The following is a 21276-nucleotide window of genomic DNA, read 5'->3' as shown; positions in this document are numbered from 1 at the left end:
CAACCAAAAGCCCTTCAAAACCCAGAACGATAGTTCTTTATCCACTGACTGCCCCTGCGGCAACAATACCAGCGAGAAAAAAAAGAAATGACGCTGGACCCAGAAGTTATCACTTCTGCCTTTATCACTTCTGCCTATACCCAATAAACAAACAAAGATAAAAGTGACCAAAACCAAACGAACAATCATCAAGTACTGGCCCTGTTGGTAAACACAGCAAAGATGTTAAATGTAGAAGTCTAACCAACACCGGTATCCAATCCAAAAAGCTCATCGAGTACAAACTGTGAACACATCATCGCTGGAAAATCCTTACACTAGGTTTAACCAAAACCACCATCCAGAAGATTTATAAACAGCTTCGTCCTGCATAAATGAGGGCACAGTGACTTCCAACGTACCAACATACCGTATCCAGTGTCCTGACTAATAAATTGCAGCCTTATAAGCAGCCATTCAAAACCACAACTGCAATTTACATTGAGGTAGACTAAGACATGATCCACCTCAAGAGCTCACACACACCACTGAACTAAAAACTTAGTCCCCAACAAAAAACTCAACACACTCGTACTCTCGTCAAGGACGAGCCCGCTTGTTGTTCATGCAAGGAGGACACTTGTATTGTTTAATATGTTCAGCCCTTGCAGGGGTAACCTTCACACATTTACCATGGAACCACTTTTCACAAATATCACACGCAATCCAGAACTCTGACCCTGAATAGAGACCTCCACAAATGCCACAAAAGGTATCGTTCTCTTCCTCATCATCTTGATAGCTTTCATCCTCTTCCTTCGGAGCAGGAGGTTGTTTCAGAGGCTTTTCCTGCAAGACACGATGGCGTATAATCAGAACTTGCCTCTTGACTTCAAAACCTTCAAGGAATAAAAGTATAATTTACTAGTAAAATAAGCACACTCATTTCAGGCAAAGTTTAAAATGCAAGTTGCAACTGACCACTATTCAGAACCCAATCCCTTATTTCATGACAAAAACATATTATCTTCTCAAAGCATCGTCCACCACAGAAGGAAAATTTGCCTCTGATGAATGAAATTCTCTTGCCAATATTATCAAGCGTCACTAAATGTCACAAAAAGGTGGCACATGCAGTTCTTTGATGAAAAAAACATACATCCCAAAAGATTTATCTTTATTAAAAGAAAAATTTAGATCATGTCAGTTTCATTGTCAATTTCATTAAATTGAAGCAACGACGCCAGGAAATTTGAGCTTCCCTTGATTCCGACACTGCTGAATTGTACCTTTTTGATGCCTGATTTGACCTTGCTGGCTCCATTAGTTGCTGTAGGCTTCTCTTTCATAGACTTCCTCCCACTCACCACCTCATAGACTGTGGGAAGTTCGTTGATCATACCAAATAGACGTTTCCTGCATAATAGTCATGCACTAAATGCTTAAGTGCAAAGTGATAAAACAAGCAGTATAAACTGAAAGCCATCAAAAGCGGTGTACCTCAAAACCTTTGCTCAATCCAAAACTGATTAATAGAAAGCTACTTATGGAGATAAGACAGCATCAAACAATCAATCTACCTTAGGCAACAACCTTGCATGTTTCAAAGCCCAAAAGTGATAATATACATAGAAACAGTGCATAAGCGCAGTGGCGAAGAGATTAAAAGCACTTTATATACCTAGATGAATCCAGGATAAGCCCAGATTAAAAGCACTTTGTAGGCAACGAGCCCAAAAAAAGTTTCACTGGGGTATCAAGATGGTTTTATATTTTCGTTAGAATTCAGAACATCACCACGAGATTTTATCAAAAGGACCACAAGCAACATTTTTGTTAAGGAATTTCGAAGCTGATACATAAAGCCGCTCTGCACAAATAAATTAGATGACATTCAAAGTCTACCTGAAAACTGAGATATTCAGCACACCAACAACATGGCACGCATCTCATAACAAAAGTAAATTCAGAAGCAAAGGACAGCAGGACAGGTTTCGAAACAAAAGTTGTCACCTTTCAATACTTACATAGAAACTTAGAATTTTAAGTTCATCAACTTAAAGTACTGAGACCGAGCACCTTCCCTCTGATGGCCTTTGATCACGTATGAGAGAGTGGGGACCATCAATTACCATTTAAAACTCATTGTAACTTTGACCCTTGCACAAAAATCAAGCAGTTGACTGCTGATGTGAGTGGCATAGCATGGCCCACAAACACTGTAGTCAAAAGCTTGATCTCATGCTCAATACCATCTCCTCATAGTACGTTGCGGGCCACAAAATTGGTGGCAATGGCAATGCCTAAGCCCAAGATGCCTAAAGGAGTTGAAAAATTTATAAGCCACCAGAAACTACTTTAGGGCTTTCAATGGATTTTCCCCAGACTAAAATGCTCCAAAAGATGCCTTTGAAAGAACGTTTTTACTGCTTGAGAAGCACATTCTCCAATGGGGATAGTTGACCAAAAGATTCTAAAAGCAATAAGGACATTCATATGATTGAGAAGTCCCCTTCTCTTGGGCCTAGACAATTACATCATTCTCTATCTTTACATGCGACAAGGCAATACAATTTGGTTGTTAACAGAGCCGCTTCCCAAATGTCATCGATAAAGCTTTCTACAAGTCAGAAACACAGACCTTTCCTGTTTGTTGAAGCGGGCACAATAGAAGAATGCCACCGCATAGAGCCAAGAATCACTGTGAACTGCAATTAACGACACCCAATCTTTGTGTTCCATTCCATCTCGAGCAAAATTAATGCCTAGGGCAGGTTCAGGTAGCTCAGGGGGCACCTCCTCTGCTGGAAGGGTAACTTCCCAGGTTCCTTTGGGGTAGCCATACAAGCACAAGTTTTCCTTCTCTGCAAAAACAATGTCCATTTTTTAGTAGGCATACAAGTACAAGTTTTCCCTTCTCTGCACAAACAAGTTCTCTCATTGCGCTCTTGCAAAAAAGTATACGCAAAAACTGGTCGAGGATTAGTAAATCCTACAATAGAAAGTAGGTCCTCAAAAGAACTTACAGCCAAGACAGCCAAACTAAGAGTATGCGAAAGCACCCAAATGCTTTACAAAAACGCATTATGTTAGTCGCGATGGTTTTGGGAGCATAGCTCTTCAAGAATATCAATTGAATACACATCGTACAAACGCACACATCCACACTAACACACTCGCGCACACACAGACACACAACCGAATAACAATCTACACATCACAAATGGTGTGCAAATGCCTCCCGTCACCTCTCTCTCACACACACACAAACAACAATCTACGTATAAAAGGCAATGTGCAAGTGCCTCCCGTCGCCTAATTGTAAACACCGACAGGCAAAGAAAACACCTGCAAAATGCGGATGCTACTCCAGAGGAGCAATATTCAAAAAGATGAGAAAAGGAGATACCTGGATCGCACTGCAGGTGGAACTCTCGTACTTCTGGAAGGAGAAAGAGATTGTGGGGTGAACAAGAAGAAAGCAGCGAACTTCAAAAAACGAAAGACAGAAGACCCACCGGTTGTGAGAGCTTTGATCAACCCTGCACGACGGCCCTGATAGTCTTCAAAGACTTCTTCCACTGAATTCGGCATGGTTGAAGCCTCCATGTCTGCATAAGCACGCGAGCACACGCAGACACAGACAGAGAGAGAGAGAGAGAGAGAGAGAGAGAGAGAGAGAGAGAGAGAGAGAAAAGAGACTATATCAAATTCGGTAAATTGCCCAGAGCGCGCTCATGTGCGTTTATGGGAAGGCTTGTGTGTGATTTCTTTTGTGTGTGTGTGTGTGTGTGTGTGTGAGAGAGAGAGAGAGGAGAGGAGGAGGAGGGGGGGGGGGGGGGGGGGGGGCAGAGAGGAAGAGCTTACGACAGGGCTCTCTGCGCTTCTACAAATGGTGGCATTTTCGAATGAGGGAGAGGGTTTTGAGAGAGGCCTTAGAGGAGTGTGTGTGCGAGACGGGGGTGAGGGCTAATTAAATTTCCTTTGTCGAATAAGGGCGAGATCTTGAGTAAATCCTGTTTTTCTAGCTACACACCTTCTCACCCTTTGAGCAAACTCACTAGGGTAAAGGCTCCAATTTAAGTATGTCTTGTCTTGAGCGACCCTCAAAGAACTCCCACATGGAGAGAAAATCCACAGTAAAGTCTGCCTCCGAGAATGCAGGACGCAAACCCACGACACTAAGTGACGCATAACATTAAAGAGGGGGGGGTAAGGGGATCGTTGGCGCGAAAGTGGATGCGGGGAGCCCGAGGCAGATTAAACCCGAACGTGCGGCAAGTCAACGCCAAAAAGAACCCGGGCGGTGACTCGATTTGAACCCAGGGCCTCGTCGCCCAAATTGTGACGCATGAGGTAACCATCCCACCCGCGCGCACATGTTATACCCATGGCCCGGGTTTTTGGGGTTTTATATTTAAAACATAGGCGCTGCCCAGGTTTAATCTGTGGTCGGGTTTAGTTTTTAAGTGCCCATCTACGGCTGCAACCTCTGCGATTTTCGTGCGCGCACTTCTCTGCCCTCGATCCCCTTACCCCCCCCCCTCATTAATACTATGTGTTATTTAGTCCCTAGGGACACAAACACCATATGCTTCTTTCAAAGCATTCGCACATGCAATTAAAAAACAGCCGCTACGGTGAAGGGCTCTCACGTGGCAAATCTATTCTACACGTAGTGTTTGTAAGGACTAAGGATACACGTTGCCGCTACGTCTCAAAGAATTTCGTTATTGGGTTCGGTTTCCTCTCACATGAACGACTGTTGCTCTCAGGTTACATGTGCGCGAGACAAGTTCAACGGCGAGGTCCGTGGTTCAAGGGCTTTCACTTTCCGTAGCGTGTAGTTTTTCATGTGCACACCCTTCCATAGAGATGGAGTGCGAGCCTAAGGAAGCATTCAAATATCTCGATAGATGAATTTGGCCCGGATCGTTCATCCTTCGTGGCGTGATGTGGTTGGAGCACATAGGAAAATGCAGAGATCCAGACCTACTAGGCAGCGGGTGGGTTCACACCCTCAAAACAAAAGCTTGTCCACCTACTTTTTAGCGCCCAGCGACGACAGAGGAGCCTTCAGACCCATGACCCACACGCAAGGAGATGAGGGGTCTAGCCACAAGGCTGAAGCTTATATGATGAGGGAAGTGAGCTAGTTTTTAAACTTTACATTGTCCACGCTCAATGTAAACGAATTATGCATGGAAAAGGGCAAAGACTACGCGCTCTTGTGTGCAGTATGAACTTGCCCTAAATGTGCATGCTCTCTCACCGTTAGAAAATCTACACACCATCGTTAATCACATTGTGAGTACTTTCCTGCCTTTATCATTATGGCGGAAGAAAAATGCTTGCCATGCAATTTGTTTTGATGCTCCATCAAAGTTTCAACTCATAAATGCAAGCTTACGACCTTAGCCGTGCTTAGCATTTCGATTGCCCGATGACAAATGGCCCTATGTGCCCAAGCAATCTAGCAACACCCTCTACTCGAGCACAACTTTTATCGACCCTTGAAGGAATTGTTGTGTGAGTCAATCATCCTTCAGACATGGGCCTCTTCTCATAAGCCAAAGGAATAGCCTTGCCAAAGCAAAGTTGTATCCCTCTCATAGAGTAATTTATAACACAAGGTAGAGACATTCTAATTCATGCAAAGGTTGTACCGTTTGTTTGGTGGATACAGCGGACTGTCACCTAAAAACCCGGCTACACGCCACACTTCATTGTATTCAATCCTTTTTTTCAAAAGAAGCCTTGTAATTTTGCTAGTAATGATTCTTGAAGTGTAATCTAGCATGTTATTCTCTATTGCCCACTCAGAACCTACGAGCCTTGTAAAGTGGCCAATGGCCGTGGGAAAGGGTCCAAAGTTTTTAAGTCAAAACCCTTAGTTTGAAAGGAAACATTATCATTATCTAAGAGGATTTTTGGACGTAGACTGTGAGCTCCAATTCTGCTACAATTTGTAATAAATCTTTCTCTTTGACTGGTAATCAAAATTTGATTCCATTTAGTGCATTGTGTTCCTTATCTCTTGCTCTTTAATTTAAATGTAACCATTCTCAGTTTTGCTCTAGTTCGCGACAACATGTTTGTGAGATAAATGCATAGATTTGAGTGTTAAAATGGTTATATTTTGATGTTTTAACCTTGAAAGAGTGTTTCTATACTATGGAGCTACCTTTCTAAATAGCTTTGTTGCAGTTTTCTACACATTTTTTGGGATGGATCGGGATTTTGGTACCTTCTCAGATGACCACAGGACCTAGTAGGATTGTGTCTTTAGGTGTTGTAATGCTCCTCCTTAAGTTTTGTTGCTATCCGTGGATGCCGAAAATGAGTGTTGACCTAGAGCGATGAGGTTGGACATAGATTGATTTCTGGACTAGAGAGTGATAGGTTTTCTAAAAGTAGTTAATCGTGTAGTTCCTTAGGTTCACTTCTTGAGACTGACAACCTCAAAGCGTCTCCGTGCCCCATCTTGAGTCGCTTCCCTAAGTATTGACATATGTTACTGCCAGATAGCTATGTTGTAGACGTCCGTCACGGCAACCCGCTACCATTGGCCCCGCTGTCGGGGAACACGATCCTTAGGTGGTGAGTGACCTATTCGTATGGAAAAGCTTCTTTTTTAGAGATTTGACAACCATTCCATTTACACTTAGGCAGTAAAGCAACTAGACAACGGTTTAGTGCTTGGTAGAGACTAGAGTCGAGGACTGACCAGTTCTACTCATTAGGAGCAAGGAGAGCTACGAGTGAGATATAAAAGGTATTTTATTCTTTACTTTTCTCTACGCTTGGTAAGTGCTGCTTATCCATCTATTACATTGTTATTTTTTCATTGTTTTATTTATTTTTGTTTCTAGATTCATTTTAGTTCATAGGAGTAGGCTAAAAAACAACTACAACCATCAAATGGGGCTGAAAGCATCATGGTAAAAACTGTCCGGAACCATAATTGGGTACAAGAGACCATAACTTTGAAAAAGTGAAAATTTGATAGTCATAGCATCAAACTTGAATCAAACCCAAAAAGACCTTGAATAAAGGGATAATCAGCCTTGCAAGAAACTATCTAAGCAATTTTTTCTCAATTTTGTTGAGGAACATGGATCATGATCCATGTACCAATTGACTAAAAATTGTCACCATTTGTTTGAGCTTGCTTTCAGACACCAAAATCGTAAGTTTGACCAGAAATAGACTTCTAAAGTATATCTAAAATCTGGAAATTGGATCAATCAGCAAAAAACCTCGAAATCTAGTAAACACTTGGGAAATTGAACTTTTAGAGTTTCAAATTCAAAAAGGGGTGAGATTTGGCTTATATAGGTAAGAGGGAACCTGTAGGACCAAAATTCATCCCAAGGTGCTTCCCAACATGGATCGCGATCCATGTACCAGGTAGACATTTTAGGATAATATTTGACATGTGCATCTCTGATAACTAGTAGATCAACTTTTTCAAAAGAGTCCACAGCAAAAAAGTGCAAAAGCCTGATCAAAACACCAAAGAACAATTGATAGCCAAAAACCGCAAAGCAAACACAAAATCTTGCTCTTGGCTGGGCAAAAGTGGTTCAAATCCAAAAAGATTTGCTATAAGCTAACAAAATCTCATGTCAAAATGAGACCCAACATGGATCGAGGTCCATTCTCACAAAAATTAGTACCAAAGGACCTACTAATCATGCTAATTTTGTTGGTACCAAGAAAAATTAGTTGGCCTCCCAACATGGATCGCAATCCATGTTCCTCTCTCTGAGACATACTGAGATCATAATGTCACCACGGATAGAGATAGTCTCCAGGACCCTGGTGGTCTTTTCAAAATTGAAATTGGACTTGAATTGTGGATGTTACGAGCAAAATTGTGAAGTTATTAAAAGTGTCATTTAAATTTTATCGATTGTAAGCTTGGACTAACAAGAGCGGTTGTAAAATCATAGCCATCAAGAATTTTTTGACAGGCAGAGTACAGCACAACAAGGAAGACAAATCGGAGAATACAAGTTAGCCAATGAGGTAACAAGGTTTGGGTTTTGTAAGTTCATTTCTTCATGTACTTGCAATCAGGAAGATTGTACTAGAATAGGAATCACTCAATTGAAGGTAGTGTGAATCAAAATCCACTACATCTGCTAGAAGCCATTTTAGAGGAAAGTTTCTATAATACTTCATCAAAAAGATCATACACCATAATTGCTGCTCGGGGGGTTCACCGTTCAATATCTCCCTATATAACGTGTGTTCGTGGGGTATTAAAAAAATCCCTCTTTTAACATGTCTGAATAAATAAAATGACCCCTTACCTTGGGAAATTTTTCCAAAATTGAATCTAAAAACCCCTTATTTTAATGTTTCTTTGTTAAATTGCCTAAGATTTTTGCATTTTTGAAACCCCTCCTTTCAAACTCATAGGTGAACTTTGAGGAAGGAACTTCCACAGGGGCAATGTTGGAATTAGGGTTGCAAAAAAACACACACAGCTTGGAGAAGACAAAGGAAGCTCAAGGCACACAACAGAGAGTATATTACTTAGTGTGCAATGGAAAGATAGATAGCCCTAGTATGATGGGCATATATACAATACACGGGGGGGAAAACCTCCTAGTGAGGGAAAAAATGCATCGGCGGTCCTAAGTGTGTTCACACACATCACTACCACATGTATTGTTAGGAAATAAGACGTAGCTAAATAGATAATTGAGTAGATTACTTAATGGAGAGAGACAGATTTATATACACGAGATTATAGAGTAGAGAGAGAGAGAGAGAGAGAGAGTACACACGATATACGTGGTTCACCCAATGTGGGCTACGTCCACGGGAAAGCAGCCACTCAATGGCTTTAGTACTTCAAAACAAGAAGTAGTTTACAAAGGGATTATACCCTTAATGGAGCTCCCGCCTTGCTTCACTCTCACCACCTCACACTCACCTTGTTGCATCAACTTCACACTATGAAATGTATGTAGAAATGGCCTCCTTTTATAGGCCAAAAGGGCTGCCCTCTCTTATGAGAGACAGCCATGTGTAGCCGCCCTTGTGCGAATAAGTCCAAATTGGACTCTCCAATCCGCCCATGTGTGACCGCCCTTGAGAAGACAAGTCCGCTTTTGAATTCGGCCACCGGCCATTGAATTCGGCCACCGGCCACAGGCCATTGACTTCCGACCACCGGCCATCGGCCATTGACTACAGGCCACCGGCCAACCGACCGGTTGTTTTTCGACTACTTTTCGGCCGCCGTCTGGCCATAATATTCCGGCAAAAAAAACTATTCCGGTGAAAAAAAAGTCTCGAGGGCCTCCTTCCCCGAGGCCTTTAAAGTTTCCCCTGATTCTTGTCCGTGAAAATTTTGGTTTCCGGTGAGTGATTTTCCTTCACACACGATGGCTTCTCCTCATAATGGGGGCCTTACAAATGTGCGCTTTTACCACAGAAAATTACAAGGGTAAATCAGGCTCCATACTTAACATGTATATGGTAACAAAATCCCCCTGGAGTGATGCGGTGAACGACTATATGGTAACAAATTCCCCCTGGAGAGATGCAGTGAACGAGAGCTGGCACATGAATAAAGGGAAGTGCCATGCCCTGAGGACATGATCAGTCCACAAAGTGGAGTAAGCCCAAAGCTTTGCAAAAAGCTTCGAACTTCTCACGAGACAATGCCTTTGTGAAAAGATTTGCAAGGTCGTCCTGTGTTGACACATAAGCCAAGTTGATCTCTCCTACTGAGAGCCTGTCCCTGACATAGTGGTAATGCACCTCAATGTGCTTTGTGCAAGCATGAAAAACTGGGTTCCTCGCAACTACCAATGCGCTCTAACTGTTAGTGTAGATAGTGTTTGTAGTGTCCTGTCCAATACCCAAATCAGCCATCAGGCGTCTGAGCCATACACACTCAACCGTAGTTGTGAAGACTTCCTTGTACTCAGCCTCACAATTAGAAGTGGCCATAGTAGGTTGCTTCTACCATGATATACATGAACTGCCAAGCATGAAACAAAAACCACTTGTGGACACTCACATGTCAAAACAACCAGCCCAATCTAAGTCCGAAAAAGCATGTAAGTCTGGCGGCAATGATCCCCCCTTGGGATAAAACAAGCCAAGACTTAAAGTGCCACTCAAGTAGCAAAAAATCCTCTTGACATCTTGCCAATGCGTAGACCTTGGGCTATGCATAAGTCTGTTCACCTCTGAGACTGCAAATTGAATATCCGGCCTTGTGTTGCATACATAAATGAGGCATCCAATTTGGTAAAGCGTGACATCTGCAGGATCACCAGCATCATGAAGACTCAATTTTAAACCTGTTTCCATGGGAGTAGCAATATGTTTGCAATCCTCAGGTCCAAACTTAAATAGCAATGTCTCTATATAACTTTTCTAACACAAGGCAATACCACCATCACACTGCATAAATTGTATACTGAAGTAATGATGCAACAACCGCAAATCTTTCATCTTGAAAGTAGCATTTAAATCTGCCTTAAATTCAGCAAATGTCTCTCATTTGGTCCAGTGATCAGCAAATCATCTACATAAAGATCCACAATGAGAAGTACATCACCCTCACGCTTTACATATAGTGTGCTTTTTGTTGGACTGTTACGAAAGCCTCGTTTGACTAAATGAGTGTCAGCCTTCTCATACTAAGCACGAGGAGATTGCTTCAACCCATACAAAGCTTTGTTACATTTGTACACCTTATCCTCTTATCCTTTCTTGACAAAACCACGAGGCTGTGTTACATAAACTTCCTCAAATATGTCACCATTCAAGAAAGCAGTAACAATGTCTGACTGATGTACATCCCAACCAAAATGAGATGCCAATGCACATAGAAAACACACAGTAGTCATACGACAAGTGGGAGCAAAAGTCTCTTCATAATCTATGCCTTTTTGCTGTGCATAACCCTTTGCAACAAGTCAAGCCTTATAGCAATCAATCTCACCATCCGGCTTGCGTTTCAACTTGTAAACCCACTTCATACCAATGAACTTTTTGCCAGGAGACAAATCGCATAAAGTCCATCTGTCATTTTCTATAAGTGCATCATATTATGATTGCATGGCAGCCATCCAATTTTTTGGATTTTGTGCTTCATCAAAGGACATAGGTTCCTCAACATCATGTAAGCTAGACACAACCAAAGCATAACAATCTAATGCATAAGATGCATGGCAAGAGCTTGAACGAGTACTACTAGACAAAGGTGCATCCAATTTACTGTCACGCAATGTATGCATTAGCCATTTTGGCATACCTCTAGCCTGCTCATTTTCAGCCTTTTCCTCATCAAGTACATCATGTACATCTGCAACAGTAATAGGCTGATTTGTAACATTTTTGAAACCCCCATAGGTTGTACACTTGCCTCATTGGAATTTACATTCGAACTTTCACCACTAAAAAGAGGCAGCAAAGTGTCATAAATGTTATGTGAGCTTACATTACTGTCTCTGGTACATGACAACAAGGGTTGAACTTAATCTTCCACAAACACAACATCCCGTGAAGCCAAAATACGCTTTGTTTGTGGATGATACAACTTGTAACCTTTGCTTTCAGCACTATAACCAACAAAAATACATTTGACAGCCTTATCATCTAATTTTCTGCGCTGTGTTTGTGGCACCAAAGCATATGCCAAACATCCAAAAACACGCATGTGCTCAATAGAAGTCTTTCTATCATGCCATGCTTCATATGGAGTAATAGACTGCAAAGCTTTTGTAGGACACATATTTAGTACATAAGTGGCACACATGATGGCCTCAAGCCAAAAAGAATGCGGCAAAGCTTGACTTTTGACCGTACATCGTGCCATTTTCATAAATGACATGTTTTTCCTCTCAGCAAAACCATTTTGCTCAGGCGTATAAGGCATTTTACATTGGTGTTTTATCCCATGACTAGCCAGAAATGCATTGAATTCATGAGACATATACACCCCCCTCGATCGGAACAGAGGGTGCCTATAGTACATTTCGAGACATTTTCAGCCATAGCTAGAAATTGTCTGAAGTACATATTAACTTTGGACTTCGCTTTAAGCAGAAATACGCATGCATGCATGGAGTAATCATCAATGAAACTCATGAAGTAAAGGTAATTGCCCAAGGACGGAGTTTGCATGGGCCCCACAAACATCACTATGCACAAGTTGCTACCTACATGTGGCCCTAATTGAACCATCCTTTCGGAAACTTCGAACGCTACATCTTACCCAAAATACAGCCTTCACAAACGTGTTTGACAAGTGCTTTAAGAGGCAGCAAAGAAGCAACCATATAGGATTTCTGCAAACGCAGTAAACTTGCAAAATTCAGATGACCAAAATGTGCATGCCAAAGTTTTGCATCATAGATAGCCTTTGAATCCACAACTGCATTTGCAAAATTCTACCCACACTTGTCAAACAAAGTGAGCTTATATAGCCCACGACATAAAATGCCAGATGCAACAATTTCATCATCAAAACTGAGATCATGTAATTTACATCTGTCATCCACAAATTTGACTACAAGACCAAGTCTGGCGAGTGTAGATACAGACAAAAGATTCTTCTTGATCCCAGGTACCTAAAGTGGTGCATCAACAAGTTTGAAATAACTGCCATTTGTAGCAGTAAGCACAATCTTTCCAACTCCCTGAACCGGATAAGAGGCATCATTGGCACAAGTGACTGAATTCCCGTGAGGGACAGACTTGAGAGAGGTGAATAAATCACGATGTGAGGTAATGTGCTTTGTAGCACCGCTGTCAAAATACCACACATGTGAATCTACAACAACTGACATGCATGCATCATGGACATCAAGATTATAGGTACACTCTACACTAAAAGCCCATTCTGCATCAACATCAGCATCATAGTCTCCTTTCACAGAAGACTTAAAAATAGCTGCATTTGTAGTGGAATCAGCATTTGCAGTGGAACCACCCTCTTTCGTCTTAGACTCTTTGGCCTTTAACTTAGGGCATTGCTTGATCAAGTGATCATTAGCTTTACAAATAATGTCAAGACATCTTCTTTTTACCCTTGTCACCAGAATTTCTAGACGAATTGCTATAGAGCAGAAGCATTAAAAACATGTGATTTTCCACTCGCAGAAGAACCATGAGAAGTGCGCATTATTGATACCACCTTTTCTTTGAGCAACAATAATGGCCTATTCAACTGCACGTTGTCTAGTCCTATTTTTTTTGGAAAGCGACTCTTGCAACAACAATGTGCATAATGCATCAAACTTGACAACTTCAGGATTTCCTTGGGTCATAAGTCTCCAAGTACTAGCAAAAGTCTGGTAAGAATCTAGCAAGGCATCAAGAACAGTCTGCACAAGGGAACTGTCTGAAATGACTTCACCTGCAGAAATAAGTTGCTCATTAATATCCTTGACACTAGCAAAGAAAGTGTCCATATCATCTTCCTCATGCATAATCTTCGACTCCAGCTCTTTAGCAGCAATGCAATTTTTGCCTCATTGCGGCTTGCATAAAGATAAGCTAGAATATCCCAAGCCTGTTTTGCAGATTTTGTTGAACGAATGTGAGGAGTAATGATGTGCTTCACAGACAACGATCTTTATATCCCAACGAGCTTGTTTTGCCGTAGGCAAAACAAATCTAGAAACAACAATCCTTGTAGCAAGACCTGCAACATTCTCAACATCGCCAACATCCTCAGAATTAGGACGTACATCAATGCCTTGCACAATATTCTAGGCATCCTTTGACACAAGAACATGTTGCATTATGTAAGACCACATAGGGTAATTGTCCCCATCCAATTTGTTCTCAGCAGTAAACATCTTGAACACATATGTGTTGTTGTCAACAACGGTAAATGTTGCACCTGATGTGAAAGCTGCCCAAAAAGAGGAGAAACAAAGCGGGAACAACACGTGCTATATAGCACAAACCATAGAAGATTGTAAGGGACCTGTTATGCAGAAAACGACACTGAAATAAACTCTGCACAAAATGATGAAATAGCCTACTACTGTGCCTGTAGTGAAAACGGAGGCCGGAATGAGCTCAAATCAGAAATTTGAGCAGACTAGACTCGTTGAGCTCTCCCGAAATTTTTGTCAACCTACAAACGATCGCCAAAGCTCACTGAATTCAGAAAAAGCGATTAGGCGTGTGCTGGAGCTGCTGGCGAATAAGCTCGGGAGGACGCAACCTGCTTTGATACCAATTGTTGGAATTAGGGTTGTAGGAAAACACACACAGCTTGGAGAAGACGAAGGAAGCTCAAGGCACACAATAGAGAGTATATTACTTAGTGTGCAATGGAAAGATAGATAGCCCTAGTATGATGGGCGTATATACAATGCACGGGGGAAAATACCTTCTAGTGAGGGAAAAATGCCCCGACGGTCCTAAGTGTGTACTTTGGTGGACCACTCCATCAATATTATGTAAACCCCGAGAAAGTTAAATCCACGACGACTCAAACGAGACCAAAAACTGGATACGTGAGTCCAGTAAGAAGGAGAGTGGCAGATTCATTTGGGCATTAACGATTCTCGAATGTAGGACCCATGGATCAATGGGATCTAGGGTTTCTTTGAACACACAAAGGGGCAGTAAAGCACCCAATTTGACTTACGCAAATAGAATCCCTTTGACTGTTACACGAGATCGAACAGAACGATCGGATGAAAGAATGGAGGAGAGGACACCGTGCCAAGGGGAGAATACGAAACTAGAGAGACCATATCAGGAGGATCAAAGATGGTTAGGATGGTTGCAAAGACTAGACGCATGCAACCATCTCAAGTGGCCAAGTATGTATTCAAAAAGTATAGTGGATCGAGGGATCTGTATGCTCATATTTCAATCTTGAAACAAGTGTTGAGGGTTGAACAAGTAATAAATTTCCATACTCTGGATTGACCCTAGAAGGAACATCCTTGACTTGGCTCCAACCATTAAACAACCGGGAATTCTCTAGCATAGAACAACTTCTTCGAGAATTTGCAGAGGGATTAAGCATAATACGGTCTCCCAAATCTATACATTTAGACAAAAGGAGAAAGAAAAGGTGAAGGAAGCCTCGCGGGCGATTCAAGTAGTACATAGAAAGATGTCCAGCTAGAGAGCTACCTCAGGATGAGAGGCTATCAATACTTTTCGTAGAAGGATTGCGAAATGATACTCTAAAAAATATATGCACTTGAAGGCATGTGTTACGTTTGAGCAAGTCACTAAAGAGGCGCTGTATTTGGTAGAAAATTGTAAAGCATATGGGGAGGTGGCTGAGGACACATACCAAGGGACAAGTAGCACCTCTTCAACCACTAGTGAATCCACGATGAAACTAGATGGACAAAGCCCAATTGTGCCAGACGTTGATCAAATGATTGAGGAAGTGATCAGAAGGACGAACCAAGGAAACAGGACGAACCCAAACACACGACAACAACCCACACAAAAATGTGACACTTGTGGAGGAGACCATCCGACTTAGTGGTGCAACATGCAGCCGAGGGCATGAGCAAACATATCGTGTGTATTAAAATGGTGTGCTATCAAACAAAAATGGACAAACCATGAGGCCCACGAATGTTTCTACAATAGAAACTATGTTAGAGAAAGACCATATTGGTCACCTGGAGGGCAACAGTTTCCACCACCTCCAAGATACCAAGTATGACAAAACTATGCAGTCCAAGGGTAGTAAAAACCTCAACCTGTGTTGGGACATCAGCCTCCTTTACCCCAAGAAACAGAGCCATGGTGAGAATTTCACAACCCATAGAGGCATTTGTGGATCAGAGTATGATACATGTAGTTTCATATCGAGAAAATTCAAATAGCTTCTATGAGAGAGGTTTAGACAATGGTGCCTATACTTCTAAAGGACAAATTCCATGGATAGGTTTCTGAAGGGATGTCAGAATCATCATACATAACACAACCAACAAAAAACCATTACCTGGTCGATGAAAAATACTCATGTTCATGGCAAATCAGAACTACAGACCTAGGGGATACCCTCCTAGAATCGGCCCTCCTAGAACCGGACAATCGATGGGGGCTCCACAAGCTTCCCCACCACTAGTAGGACCATGCTATGAATGTGGCGATGATCATTGGGCAAGAAGTTGTCCACATCTGTATCAAACTCTTTGGGTACTACAAGGAATGTAAAAATGACCGTTTGATTCCACATTGTCCAAAAAACCATGTTAACAAAGGAAAGGCTACCATGAACAAAATCAAAACTGTATCAAGCTCAAGTGGATCAGAAATGGAACCAGCAATTCCAATGAATGTAGTAACAAGAGCACAAGCCCAGGAGGCAGCAAGGAATATACTTATGGGAGACAAAAACATCCCACCCAGCCAAACCGAGGTAGAGAATCTGTCGGTTACCCCCAGGAAATCCTGGAAGGCAAGAAGGGACAAGATGAAAGCCAAAAGGATAAAAGAAAAATCAGCCTTAGAAACCAAATTTCAGCAAACGGAAGAACAACTGAGAGTGGAAAGGGACCATAAAGAAAAGATTGATGTAGCAAAACCATCAGTAATACCTTCGGGAGGTTCGGTTTTGGTGGACAAGGTCTTTGATCCATTAGATGCGAATTTGAAGGCTTATGAAGCTAGTCTGAAGCCCAACCAAACCCAGGAGCATAGATGGTTAGCGTATCCTTATTTAGGGTATGATAAAGAGAGGTTGCAGATGTGCAAGGAGCTCATCCAAGAGGCCCAAGCTCTTATGGAACCACCTGTCCTGATTGCTCCACGGATTGAGATATTGATCCGCGAAAGAATCAACGAGATGGAGAATCAAGGTATCAAAAACAGAGACCAAAAAGAAATGGTAGTTGAAACACCATTAGATACTAGGGTGGTAGCCAATACCACAGATGGGTGTGCTCACCGGCAATTATGCCAATTCCGGAAATAGAAGAACCATGGCCACAGGATCTGTGGGAGGATATCAAAAACAAAAAAGATGGAAGTGCGACACTTGAGTCAGTCCTTATCACTGAGATCTATCTAGAACACGAGTTCTACCCGGGCCATATCCAATCACTGTATGGTGATGCAGGTACAAAAGTGTCGGAAGACAACAAACCTTGGTCTTTAAAAACTTTACCTTCGTTCATTGGTAACCATGAAACAAGATCAGAAATTAGAAAAGTACCATCTCAATGGAAATCTGGTCCTAAGATGATGGACACTAAAATTCTTCATGGATTGATGTCGTCTCCTATCCATTGTACACCAATTCTATCTGAGTTACTGTGCGTAAGACCTCATCTTTGGGAAGAAATGGAAAAATTTTTAGAGAAAATAGGGCTGATAATTCTGCAACCAATTGTTCCTCCAAAAACATCAAATAACTAGACATCAAAATAGATTAAACCACAACCAGTATGAGTGAATAAGGTGGGAGACTACTATGAAGGAGATGAAGGGAACACTACCTTACATGTGGAATACAAAGAAGTAAAAACGGTTGCTATATTAGACAGTGGGGCCGGAATTGCCATAGCAACCAAGGCAATGTCGAAAAAATGGGAAAAGCTTGCTCTAAGGAAAACCCAAATGAAACTGCAATTAGCTGATGGATACCTGGAGAGACCTATTGGCATTTTGGAGCAAATCGTAGTATCCTCTTGTGGAATTTCATATGAACACACCTTTGCTATAATGAATTTTAATGAGAGCAACAATTTTGATATCATATTGGGCAGACCATTCATGCGTCAACTCAAAATGGTACAAGATTGAGGCTATGACTATATCTAATTAAGACACAAGGATTTCATTATGAAGATCATTGTCAAAGATCATAGTTATAGAGATGTTGAACGAACCCCTGGGGAAGATTTAAACTCCATAACTGAGCAGGTAGGGGAAATACCTGCTTGGCTGCAAAGCAAAACACATGTTTGGATGTGTGGAGTGTTGGAGTGTGGAAGTTTGAAAAAAGAAGATTGTATTCACAAGGACAGACCAATACAAGATGAGACGTATGTACCAGAGCCTTTTTCAAAAGAGATGTTCGAACCATTTGGATGACAATAGATATTGGCCACCCTTGATGTGTTTGTGAATGAAGTAACACTGACAAAATTCTGTGATGAGGGAGGATATGATGTAATTCCATTCCAAATGATGAGTGTCATCTTAAATGCAAAATCAAGATCAGAAGGACCGGACATGGAGGGAGTTACAAGTTGCAGATGCATAGTGGATGAGATCTCCATAAGAGACTCCATGGACAAACCTTTAGAAGACAACATGAACGACGAGTGTCCTAGTAGCTCCGATAAGGACATCAAAGTGAGGGATCGGCAAGCGGTCTTTTACGATTTTCCCAACCAAAAATCACAAAGACAACGAAGATACCTGAAAAGACGCATGAACAAATGAAATCAAAGAAGAGAAAATCTTGTACCTCTTTTAAAAAACAAACGCAATATTTGAGGCTAGTTGAAGCGGTTGATTGCCTTAAAGATGAGATATCGAAGAGGTTCGTGAAACCCAACTCAATAGAAAAAACTTTGAAAAAGAAAAGCGAATCAAAATCACAAACGAAAAATATCTCTAAAAAGTCAACAAAATTATAAAAAATAGAGCACAAACACAGATACAACGAGTTGAAACGAAATTTGAGACGAGTTTGGACAACGAAGTTGGAGACTAACAATGAATCCGACAATGGTAGGTTTGATGCACCTTACCACTACAAAAGGTACATTATTCAAGACAGAAAGATTGTAGTTCAAAAGCCCAAGCGAGACCCAAAGAAACGTGGAACCCTCATATGATGGGCAAGAAAAAGCCAAGTGTATAGACCTAGCAGAATTAGGCGAGGAACCTAAGCCGGCATACGTTGCCACGGACGTCACGGGAGAAGAAGAGCAGCTATTGATAACAACACTCTGACAATATAAAGGTGTGTTTGCATGGTCATACAAAGACCTAGAGGGAATAGACCCAGAGATTTGTCAACACACAATACTCCTCAAAGGTGATGCCAAACCACGTAGACAACGTCCTTATACGTATAATGAGACTTTTACCAAAAAGATTAAGGAAGAGATAGACAAACTCAAGGATGCATAGTTTATCTTTGAGATTGAACACACCAATTGGGTGTTCCCAATTGTGGTAGTGCCCAAAAAGAATGAAAAGTTACGGGTCTGTGTGAACCTCAAATAGGTAAATGTTGCTACCATCAGGGACAACTATCCCCTATCAATAACAGATCATATGATTAAAAGAGCTGCAGGGAAATAAGCTTATAGTTTTTTAGACGGGTTGTCAGGCTACAACCAGTTGACCATAAAACCACAAGATCAGCATAAAACAAATTTTGCAATACAGTGGGGCATATTTGCATACAGGGTGATGCCTTTTGGTCTGACCAATGCCCCTTCCACTTTTGAGAGACTAATGAGTCATGCATTCAAGGAGTATCTCATGCAATTTTTGGAGATATACATGGATAATCTATGTGTGCATTCTCAGTTGAGGAGTGAGCACATAATACACTGATAGCCGATTTTCAGAAAGCAAAGAAAAAAAAGAGAAAAAGGTTATTTTTTCCTCTACCGGAGCCTTGGCGGCACCGTCGGAAGGCTCGGCAATGCCTAGCCAACCTCACGGCAATGCCTAGCCAACCTCACGGCAATGCCTAGCCAACCTCACAGCCCTAGCTTTTACTGGCATGGCCTCGTCACATGGCCCCCTTCCCCCCCTCGATTGGCCGGTCTTATCACGCTCATGCCCTAGCTCGTCCATACCCCAGCCTTGTCGGCTGGCCCATCTCTCTCTCTCTCTCTCTCTCTCTCTCTCTCTCTCTCTCTCTCTCTCTCTCTCTCTCTCTCTCTCTCTCTCTCTCTCTCTCTCTCTCTCTCTCTCTCTCTCTCTGCTGTGGGTCTCACCCCTTACCTGAGAGGGGAAGGCAATAGCGATATCGCTATTGCCCCCCTCCTCTTCCTTCAAAATATTGGGGCTTTGAGAGCCGCGGGAATCCCCCTTTTCTTTGGGTCTGCCATGTCATCATTGGGCTCACCTCCGCGTACGCCATGCGCCGCCCGGCCCCGTTGGCTCGCCACCAAAACCACCACATCACCGCCATAGCAGCGCCCAAGGCGCGGACGCCATAGCTGCGCCTCAGGGGAGCTCCCCTCACCCTCTCTTGGATACTATGGAGAGTGCCACGGCCTGGCTTATATAGTGCGGCCTCCGGGCTTTTCCCTGCGCATGTGGGTTATACCCTATGCCACGTGGCATCACCACAGAGCCCCAAGGCTTTTGAGTTTCAAAAAATCCCTTTACTATTTTTTCAACCAAATTTTTTTTGGCCTGCTCTTGCCTGGACCCCATTCTTTGCTCCCACCTCCTGTTGCCAAGCCGCAAAGCCTGGGTGAATCTCCATCTTCCCGGCTACAATCACCTTCTCTTTACCTGCACTTTTGACTTCTCGGCATCTTCGAACCAGGGCTCTCAAAAATGGAAAAAAACATCTGCAATCCAAGCCGGCCAAAAGCTCCCAGTTTTTCGACGGCTATATCTTCTCGCTCCGGACTCCGTTTGGCGTGCAGTCACTTCTTGCTAGCTCCATATGGTGTACACTCTGCTCTAGAACCTCATCGAGGCTCAGAAGATTCCAGATGGCACGTACTCCAATGCGGCCAAGTGGGCTCAGACCCGGCCCCCGAAAAAACTTCCACTGACCATATCTTGCAAACCGTGGCTCCGATCCATAATCCGAAAAGACGGGTAGGCTTCATGAATTGAGCTCTACACATCTATACCTCAAGCTCCACTTGGACCACCTGTCTCCAGCTGCCCTGTCCGGCAAGAATCTGCAAACCATCAAAACTTCAACCTTCCATAACTTGGGCTCCGTAGCTCGGTTTGAGGAACTGTCTGGACCTGCTCCTTCATCACTTCAAGCTCTTCATTTCTGGACCTCAAAACTGCACTTTGCATCTCTTTCACCTGCTACCCCAATGAGCCCATGCTGGAGCTTTCCTTGGCCTATAAGCCGCATCATGCATACACTTTCGCTGCTACCTGCTATCCCATGAACTTCCTAGTTGCTCCAGTCCTCTGCCATGCTTCTACTTGCCTGTACACACCTATCCATGCCACCTTCTAGAGTCGACACACTTTGGCTGCACCAGCGTGTACATCTCTTCGGGGTCAACCGGGACATGCCTTCGGCGCCTTTGTTCTTTTCGTTGTTGGTGTCGCGTGATTTTGCCGTCTTTCTTCTTTTGTCGAGGTTGTCGACGT

The 21276-nt window shown here is 42.5% G+C and overlaps 1 protein-coding gene across 1 annotated transcript; it reads right to left on the bottom strand.

The window, feature by feature from the left end:
* Positions 1-275: 275 nt before the first annotated feature.
* LOC147439068 (PHD finger protein ALFIN-LIKE 2-like) lies at positions 276-3827 on the bottom strand. Its single transcript, XM_086485005.1, has 5 exons — positions 3498-3827; positions 3389-3421; positions 2621-2843; positions 1269-1395; positions 276-828 (listed from the first exon to the last, which is right to left on the bottom strand). The coding sequence occupies exons 1-5, from the start codon at positions 3586-3588 to the stop codon at positions 580-582; spliced, it is 723 nt and encodes a 240-aa protein (XP_086341131.1). The 5' UTR covers positions 3589-3827; the 3' UTR covers positions 276-579.
* Positions 3828-21276: the final 17449 nt, after the last annotated feature.

Source organism: Adiantum capillus-veneris, chromosome 16, assembly GCF_014529385.1.
Source record: "Adiantum capillus-veneris isolate H3 chromosome 16, ASM1452938v2, whole genome shotgun sequence".
Taxonomy (NCBI): Eukaryota; Viridiplantae; Streptophyta; class Polypodiopsida; order Polypodiales; family Pteridaceae; genus Adiantum; species Adiantum capillus-veneris.
This window is presented reverse-complemented; position numbering and strand designations above follow the sequence as displayed.

Bases quoted from the DNA above. Each gene is read 5' to 3' on its own strand.
- LOC147439068 (XM_086485005.1), bottom strand. From the start codon at position 3,588: ATGGAGGCTTCAACCATGCCGAATTCAGTGGAAGAAGTCTTTGAAGAC. The intron at 3,422-3,497 runs GTGGGTCTTCTG...TTCTCCTTCCAG, and splicing joins GATCAAAGCTCTCACAACCG to AAGTACGAGAGTTCCACCTG. The intron at 2,844-3,388 runs GTATCTCCTTTT...TTGTTTTTGCAG, and splicing joins CCACCTGCAGTGCGATCCAG to AGAAGGAAAACTTGTGCTTG.